The 11,518-nt window shown below is 28.0% G+C and overlaps 1 protein-coding gene across 1 annotated transcript; it reads left to right on the forward strand.

Moving 5' to 3' along the window:
• The first annotated feature begins 309 nt into the window (after positions 1–309).
• On the forward strand, positions 310–10,881 carry LOC107451636 (astacin-like metalloprotease toxin 5). Its single transcript, XM_016067794.3, has 6 exons — positions 310–468; positions 2,036–2,100; positions 5,090–5,174; positions 7,308–7,422; positions 9,195–9,370; positions 10,570–10,881. The coding sequence occupies exons 1-6, from the start codon at positions 375–377 to the stop codon at positions 10,788–10,790; spliced, it is 756 nt and encodes a 251-aa protein (XP_015923280.1). The 5' UTR covers positions 310–374; the 3' UTR covers positions 10,791–10,881.
• Positions 10,882–11,518: the final 637 nt, after the last annotated feature.

Genomic DNA, 11,518 nt, shown 5'->3' on the forward strand with positions numbered 1-11,518 from the left:
TTGTTTAATAAAAGGATTTAGAATTGAAAACTCTCAAATATAAATTATTAGTTTTGTTTATATTTTGGAAACTATATCGGAAAAAATATTTATTTCTTGTTATTGTGTCTAAGTTTACTGCGCAGTTATATCCCCCATAATTTCATAATCAACGATGCTTTTGAAAAATATTTAAAAAAGATAACTCTTTTTTATTTATTTATCGATAGTTTGAATTGCAAATTGATTCCATATTGCGTTATTTTAATCCAAATAAAATATCATAATCTTTAACAGGTGATAAATTTCTGACAGATAATGGAGGAAACCAAATATATAAGGAGCATGATATAACGCAAGAATTAAATGATCTGAAAACTAAAACTTTATTCATCATGAAATTAGTTCTGCTCATTTCGTGTGTGTTAGCATCGGTATTAGCTGAGGAAGCTCCTGAATATATCCAACTAAGTCCTGAGGAAACTGAAAGTAATTTGCTGTTAATTTATATTAATGTTGCACTTTTCTGAATTGATTTCGTACTGTTGCTAAATATCATAATTAAGACCTATTTTAATAACAAAAATGCAAAAAAAATATATTGTAATTCTTAAAATTCAGATGGGATACATAATATCTTAATATATAGGGTTGATAAAACATCGGATATGAAATAAAAATTAATTAAAAAGTTGAATTGCAATCTAATGTTTAAAGTGCAAAAATTTCTTATGATTTTAATGGATCGAGTACATAGCATAATTGAAATATGGAGAATCTGAAATGCAAATAAATTTTTCAAATAAATATTACATTGTCATAAAATGCATCGAATATAAATCGGATAATAGGATTAATAGGGTATTTAGGATAATGATATCCTAAATGAAAAATAAATGTTGATTTAAAATAATTTCTTGTATTACATTAATTTAAAAGTAAATAACATAGATATAGTATTAGCTGTATAGGATATCTAAGATAATAATTGGAATATATATTATCTTAATGGATTGGATATTTAGGGAAATAATGAGAACAAATAGGATTTTAAATATAAATTAATTACAAAAAAAAAGAATGCAAAGAACGCAAATTATTTGGTTTTGAAGTATTATTTTTTTAAGAACTGCGTTAAAGGTTAAATTGATGTGCTGTTGAAAGCAATTTGAAGCTATTATTACAAATAATAAGTATAGTGTATATGGCTTAAAATTTAGCTTATAACGTCAATACATTTCATGAAGAATCACAGTAAGCTTTTCAGCGATGTTATAGTTTCATATCAATACTTTATTTGCAACTACATTCGTCATCTTTATATAATTGTCTTTATCTAACTTAATTTTATAAATAAAAATAATAATATTGAAATAATTGTTCCAGGTAATGTTTTTTCTTTAAAAAAAAGAGAGTCTGGATAAAAAATCTTGAGTTTTAACCCAGAAATTGCCGAGATTTAAAAAAATAAATATTTTGACATTCAGACTAGGAATGAGAGTAAAATTTATTTCAACAAATTATGAGAGAATTGGATATCTCAAACCATATTGAAATGGATATGCATACCTTTTTAAGGAACATACTTAATTGATGAAACGATATTTTGATGAATCTTTTTCTCAGAAAATCATAAATCGTTTTTTAATATCTCTGATTTGCTTTTGGCATTACAACATGGAAATTGTTGGCTGTTCCAAAATATGCTTGCAAATCCTTCAATAATAATGAACCATAATATCGATACTAATAATGATAGTAATAGAAAAATAAAGTATTTATAACTAGTATTGAGAAGTATCAAAAGAATAGTACCGCCAACACTATCCAATACTAAATATCAATACTACTTAGTACTATATTGCATCATTAAAGGATTTCGATTATGGTATGAAATAAACCAATACTTTAAACAATGCGCATTTCAATATCTCGATATACCACAATGCTGTTAAAAGTCAAAGCACATAGATAATAAAAAAGATTTAATATTTATTATTTTGTTTTGTAAATTTTCAAATATTTTAAGTAAGGAGTTTATTTTTTAAATTTTAAGTTGCCCGAAGAGCTCTTCAAAATCCTGATTTGTATGATGGGGACATGGCTGGAATTAACCCTAAGGTAGGTAACTTCTAATTTTTTTCTTGCAAGATTTGCAATTTTCTTTATTGTAAATCATATGATATTTGTAAAATGATTTTATTGTTACAGAGGGTACAAAAGTAGTAGGTGAAGCACACTTTGACTACTTCTAAAGACCTCGTTTTTATGCCTCTTGATTAATTTATAATGTAAAGTATTGTAAAAGTATAGTTATTTTATCATTATAAATCAAAAAATATGCTTGTATGAAACATATTTTTGAAATATTACGCAAAATACTTAAAAATATACATAAAATACTTAAAAATATACATAAAACATCGATTAAATGTAAAAAAATATGAAAAGTGTAGTACAATATAAGACTTTATGAGAGATTGTGTACTTAATCATCTCTAGAGTTCGTAAGCCTGTTTCAGATTTAAGATATATGTGCCTTTGACCCTCACCTTATGCGGCTAAAATGACTTTAGCGCAACAGAAAACAGGTTAGAACGTCATATGGATTAAAAAGAAAGCTACAGTGTTCTTTTTGGGTATTTTTTACTTCAAGAAATGAATTATTTTAGAATAACGTTAACCTAAAAAAATCCCCATTTTTTACAACTTAATATAATATAATAATAGTTTAAAATAGTAATTATTATTAGTAGCAATAATTTATAATATTAATTATTATTATTAGTAATAATTTACAATATTAATAATTTTTAGAAGCAATAATTTATAATAATAATTATTATTAGCATTAATAATTTATAATATTAATAATTTTTAGTAGTAATAATTTATAATATTAATTATTATTAGTAGTAATAATTAATAATATTAATTGTTATTAATAATAATAATTTATAATAATTTGATTACGTTGTAATGTAAGCTGAATAAATTGAAGAAATTTTCAAACCAAAAAGGGACAAATTGTGGTTTTGGGAAACCAGTTTTAAAAAAAAGGCGGGGACTTATTCTATCCACAAGCATGATGCACGCGGGATCGTATTCATTTAGTCTAATATTCCTTAAAAAATCCAAAAAAAAAATACTTTAAGGAAGGATAAATATGCTTAAAGCACTTATTTTATTCTATTTTTTGTTAAAATAGCGTTGCTTTGATCTTTACACGTGGATGTGTATTAAAATATATCAACACCTTCCTAAAAGTTTTTCACAAAGCCAAATATAATTCAAAAAACCAGCAAAGATATTGGGAAGTCTTGAGGATGAGGTTCCACAATTTCGTTCCCAACGGCGTGATTAGGGCATTGTGGTCAGCACTGCACACAGACCACCTTTACTTCTCAGCCAAGCTGGCACCCAATGAACTGAAACTGGGTGGGGTGCAAACAGCTGCTGAGGATCGAACCCGAACGCTTCACAATGAAAGCACAGTAAATTAACCACTGAGCCATCGTGGCTCCAAATAATCTAGAGAGAGATGGCATTTATGAGGGGCGTTACCAAGCAATAATCCTATTAAATTTGTATTGTGTAATTTTTTCTTTAACATATTAAAAACTGTTAAACTGTATTTAACTGTCGTTTTTGGTATTGCATTGGCTCACTTAATAGTATAAATGTCAAAATTGGCATTTTTAGTTACAAAAAGAAAAAAAAAAGTTTTTTTTAAGGTATTTATAAAATTTTTTGCAATATCTCATGTTAATTCTTATCACTAAATAAGTCCATAAATCTATTTACAGACATTTCAGAAAATTAGAATTAAACTTATTTGTCACCATAACTTAAAGTAAATGCTCCCGGTATTTGAGAATCACTCGGATATCTCTGGAATCAAGCTCATACTTCTAGAAAAAAAAAATTTCGCAAGTGTAAAGTGCCAATTAAGAAAATAAAAAAAAATATTTCAAAAATGTAGTAGTAATGTTCCTTTTAATTTTTTTCATCTATTTCATAGTTTTGTTACGTTTGAAATTAGATATAACTGCAATATATTTTATACATTGCATGAATGTGAAAAAAAAGTGTTCAATAATTGTCACCTTTAATATATATTTAAGCATATTTGTAGTCACAAAAGTACAGACATGAAGGGTCTTAAGCTTATGTTTAAGTTTATAAATGCGTTATCGAAATCCGACAGTGATGAAGAAGGAGGAATGGAAAACAAAAATTCAAATCCTGATGAAAATTACCTAAAAACTGGAATTAAGAAAAGAATTCAAAATATTAATGCAAATAAATAATAAAAATAAAATTAATAAAAATGAAAATAACATCCAAATGGCAAAATTCGCTAAGCAGCAGAGAAACCATATGGAATAAAACACATGAGACGAAGAAAAATTAGTAAAAATTGAAAAAATGAAAAAATATGACAATCAAGGCTGACGAACCAGCCCTGAATTGTCACAAAAACGCAAAACTCTTTCTATCGAGAAAGTTACGACAAAAGTCAAAAATGCTTTCCCTGTACCCCAAAAGTTTTGAGCCGGTCCAGAAAAAGAATACAAAAATACAAGAATAAAATTGTGAAATATGTAATACAATGCGGTATAATTTTACTTTGCATAGTTTTTAAAAAATTAACCTGAAAGGTAAAAAATTATTAAACATAATTAATTAAAAACCTAGACCAAGAACAAAACCTTTAAGACGCAAAAGAACACTATTAAAAAGCACAAAAAATGCATTAAAAAAACAAAACAAAAAAATTAGTAAAAATTAAGAATATTTCAAAACAGAAAAAGCTCGAAAATTGTAGCTGAAACCAGATTTGAAAATTACAATTAAGAAGAGAATTCAAAACATTAATTCAAACAATTAATAATAATGAAATTAATAAAATAAAAATAACAACCAAATGGAAAAATGCGCTAAGCAGCAGAAAAACCAAGAAGAATAAAACACACGAGACGAAGAAAAATTAGTAAAAATTGAAAAAATGAAAAGATATGACAATGCTATGTACATGTTTGTTTGTACATGTTTGAAACGCTATGTGAATGCTATGTACATGTTTGTTTTCGAAACTTGTATTCTTTAGGATCCCGGGGAGAGAAGTGCTATTGTAGGCAACAATTTCAGATGGCCAGGAGGAGTCGTTCCATACGTCATTGACCGATCTCTTGGTAATTTTACTTTATTCTCAAACAATTATTGCTGGGTTATTCATAATTCAATCTTTAATTTCATTAATCTATATAAAAAGGCAAATATAGAAAACAAACCTGGCAATATATATGGAAATATATCAAGTTTTGTTTACAACCTTTACAAGCATGATGTGCAAACAATCCATCACACAGCATATGCTAATGATAAAGTCCAATTTTTGCCACATTATTTAGTGACATCATCTTAAATTTTTTATTATGAAAAACTTGGTATATTTCTGCTTTTGGTGCAAGGTTGATTTTTTCTGCCGTCGCCTTAGTTTTGTTTTTACGTATGCTTACTTGTACCCCGCAGCTCCCATCGGGATACAAGCAAGCATAAGTCCGGAGTGCATAAGGGCAAGCTTAAGACCAGAGTTATTGATAACCCTGTGCTTTCTTTCTTTGTACATCTTACTCTGCAAGCTCAACTTTACTTCTGCTAAACCCCTTGCATTCGAGAAAACTTCAAAGATAAACCTCAAATTCTAAAACCATTATATTTATTTTCACTTAATTTATTTAAAAGAAAGACAACGTATTTTATTATGGCTCTAAAGAAAAAAAAACTACTTTTTCTTCAGATTTTAACAGATGAATAAATCACCTTATATTTTTATATAACGTGAGCGTCAAACCTATTTATATTTTTTCAAAGAAATTTTGTCGTAAAGAAATTTAATTTGATATATCTCATGATATATATCTTTGTTTCTATATGTTATTCTAGTTCTATGTAATCGTTGCATAATATGTATAAAATATGTAATACCTATCAAATATATTTATTTATTTTTCGTGAAGTTCAATTTCGAAACTAGGGAGCTATCGCTTCCAACTCATTATCTCATTATCTCAAGCTGCTTTCGTAGTTCGGATCGCTTTGTGACCAATGCTCGCTTCGCTCAAAATTGACAGACATTTACTGACATAATAAATAAAGCTGAAATGTATCTATTTTATTATTCATTGTCCTTGCTGAAGGCTTTACGTTTTAAGATTAAACATAACAATTTTGTAGAAGTTCAATTCATAATAAAAAGGATTAACTGCAATCATATCATTTGGAATGAGACAATTTCATTTGCTTTAGACAATCTCATGATAGCCCTAATCAAACTATTTTCTCCGGTGTTTATCACTTTCTGTCGAGTGTAAAGAACTTATTACCATATTACATTAGTACATATATTAGTACAATTCGTACCTATAAAAACATCACAAGCAATTATAATACTAGTTCACATAATTACAAAAACTGATCAATCATTATTGGTTTCAATAACATATGGAGCGATTTGTTTACGGTTTCCTTTAATAAAACGGTACCTTTTCTTTATTGATATTTCTGCTTTAGTACATAACTGATTTTTCTTTATTTCATGTTTTTAAATTATTTAGTTCCATGAAAACGTTTTAAAAACATAACTATGAACAAAAAAGCATGTAATTTCAGGTAACTTTAGAAATAACAATTAAGTGACGCACTTGCCATTCACGTTGATATAAATAACTAAAGAATAAAGAACGTACAATAAAATTTTAAAGAGAATATATAGTTTTATTTATAAAAATGGCTAATGCTGAACAAATTCGAAAAAAATTTCATTTTTCAAGCATCCTCTCAAACATATTAATAGAAATTTAATCATAGTGATTCCGTGATTTTACGGTAATTATTACAGCAAAAATTACGTTATATCAGTGTTTTTGCTCCGTAACATACTCCGATAAAAATGGATTTTACGGTAAAAAGCAAATATGATCCGGAATTTTTTACAGTGTAGTTAAAGAATATTTCACGAATATTACTTATTTCGATTTATTTCTCCAGTATAACCACATTAATATAACCACATTACTTTATAGTATTAATATTTTGCTCCACTCTATTTAAATGCTTAAAAAAACGCATTGTTAATTTATAGCAAAGAAAATGTAAATACATTTATTAACAATTTGAAATTTTAAATACAATAATTTAAATAATATTTGCTCCCGTATTTCTTGCTCTAAACGTTTTAAACTCTAAAAATTCTAAGCATTCAGTAAAAAGTTTTTTTTAAAAGAAATTAAATGTAATATTTGGAATTGCTTTTTTTCTCTCAGGAAATGCCGCAAACTTGATCCAACAAGGAATTGCTGACTATCACAGAAATACCTGTCTTAAATTCAAGCAAAGAACAAATGAGAACAACTTCATCAGAATATTTGCTGGACAAGGGTAAAGCTTCTAATTCTATTTTAAAAAAATTTCTTGGAAATTAAGGGGAAGTGTATATCGATTATTGAAGTAGTAAAAATATGAATGCATTTAATGGAAAAATTGCAATATCATTAAAAATAAAATCTAATTTCTAACTTAAAAAAGTACTGCATCTGGAAACTAAAAACTGTCTCACCTATTCAGTTAATATCTGAATACAATCCAAGTGTAGAAACCTCTGTGCCACACATATATGCTAAAGAACGTGATAAGAGAGCAAACAATGAAAAACATAGTATTCCGGATCAATGATGAATAACGTTCAGCAGTGACAGAGATTAGAATTCAAAAGAGAAACACACAAATGTATGAGAAAATTGCAAAAACGTTTTTTAACGATAAGCTTAATAACTTGTTTAAAATTTCTTCCTGTGCATCTATGTTTCTCATTTACTTGTGGGTTCGACATTAAAGAAGTTTTACATTACAGAAGCGAAAATATTACATAATTTTGTTTATTATGCACTATTTTTGCCCTTTTCAATCTAGCTCTTTTCAACTACTTTAAGAAAAAAAATTCGGATAAAAATTACGGTATTGGTAATAACATTTCGAGTAATAAAACAACAACAACATAATTCTCGTTTATCAAACCAAAATGTATGCTATTTAAACCATTCATTTGGTAATTTTTCCGTTCATATGATAAACATTTACAGTAAAATCTGGTTTTTAAAATTATAGTTCTTATTATCACGCATTTTGTAAACAATAAATAGCTGAAATGGAAATTTTACCGAATTAATTCTAAAGTATCATGATAAATTAATTTTTTAGTTAGAAACTCTTAATATAGTAATTTAAATATTTGAAATAAAAAGTGAAAAATAAATGAAACAAAACAAAACAAAATACAGTCGGACCTCGATTTAACGAATTCATCGGGACCGGAAATTTTATTCGTTAAATCGGGGTTCAAAAATTTTTTTTTCTTGTACATATGTATTATTAAAAATGACTAGTTATAAACGACTATCTAAGATAAGAAAGGAATTTCCTTTTTGACTCATAGTCCACGTGACAAACCCCCGGAAAATGGCCTTACAAGTGTAATGCTCACCTACACACGACGAATTGTGTTTTTCCCAGTTGCGGACTTTTCTTTTGTTTGAGACGAATATGCACTTTTTATTCTATTTTATTCCACCCAGGAAAGATTTTTTTCCCTTTAGAATCCGCCAATTACAAAAAAATGCAATATTTTTCTGATCAAAATTAATGAAAAATATTTTTTCCGGATGCTGAAATAATTCGTTAATTCGGGGTTAATTATTCGTTAATTAGGGATTTTTGATTCTGTTTTTGCTGGGGTTGAAAAAAAATTCGTTAAATCGCGAAATTCGTTAAATAGGGGTTCGTTAAATCGGGGTCCGACTGTATATATATAAACCGAACGAAACTGAACTAAAATGAATAAAATACGATCCTGCTGTTAGTTATACAGTGCTAAATTGTTTTTATGCCATGTTCTAAAGTATCACATTAAAATTACCAAATTTTACCACATTTACTTAATTTTGTCAAATATTACATAGCTGTATTTAAATGTTAATTTTACTAAAATCATTGCCAAAGCAATTCATTCAAAATTACCGAATATTTTGATATTTTCATAAAGCCAAACACATGGTAAATTTTACAATTTCATGATAGTTTAGTCCATGCTTTTTACTTCTCTTTGTAGATTGGCTATTATGACAGTTTTTAACTCTTTAAAATTGATTCGTTAGGTGCTACTCTCACATTGGAAGAACTGGTGGTGCCCAACCCCTTTCTCTAGGTCAAGGTTGCTTGTATGTTGGCACAGTTATTCACGAGTTCGGACACGCTATTGGATTCTATCACGAACAGAGCAGATCAGATAGAGATCAATACTTGATGATTTACCTCAATAATGTTCACCAAAGTAAGTAATTATTACAAAAATTCTTTATTTAATAATCTCTAGACTAATAATATAAAATGGAGTATGCATTTCAGTGGCCACTATTTGGTATTTAAGAAAGAGAAAAAAAAATTCCCTTATTGAAATTCTTAAAATCAAATCTTTCATTAAACTTGACAAAGTTTTTCATAATTGCCATTTAACTCCTCTCAGTTGCCTTCAGCAATCAAACAAGTTTTGATGCCTTCATTCACACCTTTCTTTGAGTATTAATTTGGTATTGATTCTTTGAAATTTGATAACTTTTTTTCCGTTTTCCTCATCAAAATTTTGAAACATTAATTTATTAATTTGCAAACAGTAGTGTTCATTCAAAAAGGATGTTTTATACTTATTTCGTGCTATGCTTGAGAAAAAAAATAAATAAAAATGCGAATAAAGCACAAATGAAAGTACAAAAATGAACATACTCTTGTTTCGGCTCTAGAACATTACTCAGAGTGTAAATACTAAATAATGGTAGAGAATTAAAGAAGCAAACACGTGTCAATTGGCTTGACAAACAGCGAAGGATGAACGAGTTTGAGCAAGATAATAAAAAGGGTGATAAGAAGGTGAAGGAGGTCGGCAGGGACTTGGTAGGAGCCCCAGGGTGAAACAGATTAAATTAGAATAGACTTCAAAATATTGAGAAACTACTACTAGAAGGACAATTAACTGCATTTTTAGAATTTTCAAAAATATAGAATGATCCTAAAAATCAAGTTTGATTGATGAAGAACGATGCTGAAAGATTTTACCAGAAGAAAATGCAAGTGCCCTTAGTTAAACCTCTTCGCTCGTCCTCATCTCTTTACTTCGCTCGCATCATTTGGTGTTTATACTCTTATGCAGAATCTCATTTTTTGAACAGAATTATCGTATATTCATTTATGTTCCTTAATTTGAGCTTTACTCACTGTTTTTTTCACAAAGATTCTAAAAATATATATTAGAGCCGGTGATCATGGAATAACTTGTATGAGTAATTAATAAATGAAACAATTTTAGACCATTTTAAGGTATTCTGTTAAACCTTAATTCATCAGCTGCAGAATTGTGGTAATGCATAGATAGAATTGTGATAATGCATATAAAAATTGAGCTTGTTTTATTAGATCATAATTTGATTGGACTTTTACAATTCAAGATAGTTATACTATAACTTTCAATTTGTTTAGGTATGCGTGGTCAATTCTTCAAGCTGTCTCCAAACCAGAATATCTTGTACAATGCTTTTGACTACAACTCCATTATGATCTATGGTAACAAATCTTTCTCCAGCAACGGACAAGATACCATGAGAGCCAAAAACGGACAGAAGTTGCTTGATCCATTCAACAAGAGAGGCATGACTAGAGCTGATATTGAGCGTGTGAGGAAAATGTACAACTGCCGTTAATTTAAAATTTGGTTTTAAAAGCAATAATCAATATGTATTTGCCGCTGTAAATGTTGTGTTTACGCTAAAAATAAAGTTTTGAAGTTTAAAATGTTTTTTTATGCTTCGGTCAAAATATTTTTTTCTTCATATTGTCCAACTTTTTTGCCACAAAATTTACTTTCTTGTTCGAACGAAAATAAGAAATAAACACTTGGAATGCAATACAAACTTCAAATAAAAGGATATTTGACATTTGGTCCCATTTTAGAAACTCGGACAAGCCAATTAGAACTACTTTTATTCCCAGATAGCATTATAAGGTTGATTTTAGAATCAGCAACAACCCTTAGCACTAAGCCCAACAAGGCTTAGAAGTGATTAGCAAATAAACCATGAAAACTTGAAACAATATTAAATTTAACTATGCTAACTTGCTCACTAAGAGGCTAGCATTAAGCTTGATTAAACAACCTTTTTAAATCGAATTTGAATCTGAATTTACAAAAATAAGGCTTGAAAAACGTTTTGAAATTGAGAATGAATTATTCATTCTTAAGTCAAGAGTGAAAAGCTTTTTGAAATCGATGATAAATTCACCTTCTTAAGGTTTATTTTATATTTTATGATTAGAATTGAAATAAGATTTATTTACGAAGGTATTGATATGGTTTCTTTAACACATTTAATGCAAAGGTTGGGCTGATCATTAGGATTTCAACATGATCAAAATATTGACTTTGAAAGTC

This window comes from Parasteatoda tepidariorum, chromosome 7 (assembly GCF_043381705.1).
Source record: "Parasteatoda tepidariorum isolate YZ-2023 chromosome 7, CAS_Ptep_4.0, whole genome shotgun sequence".
In the NCBI taxonomy this organism is placed as follows: domain Eukaryota; kingdom Metazoa; phylum Arthropoda; class Arachnida; order Araneae; family Theridiidae; genus Parasteatoda; species Parasteatoda tepidariorum.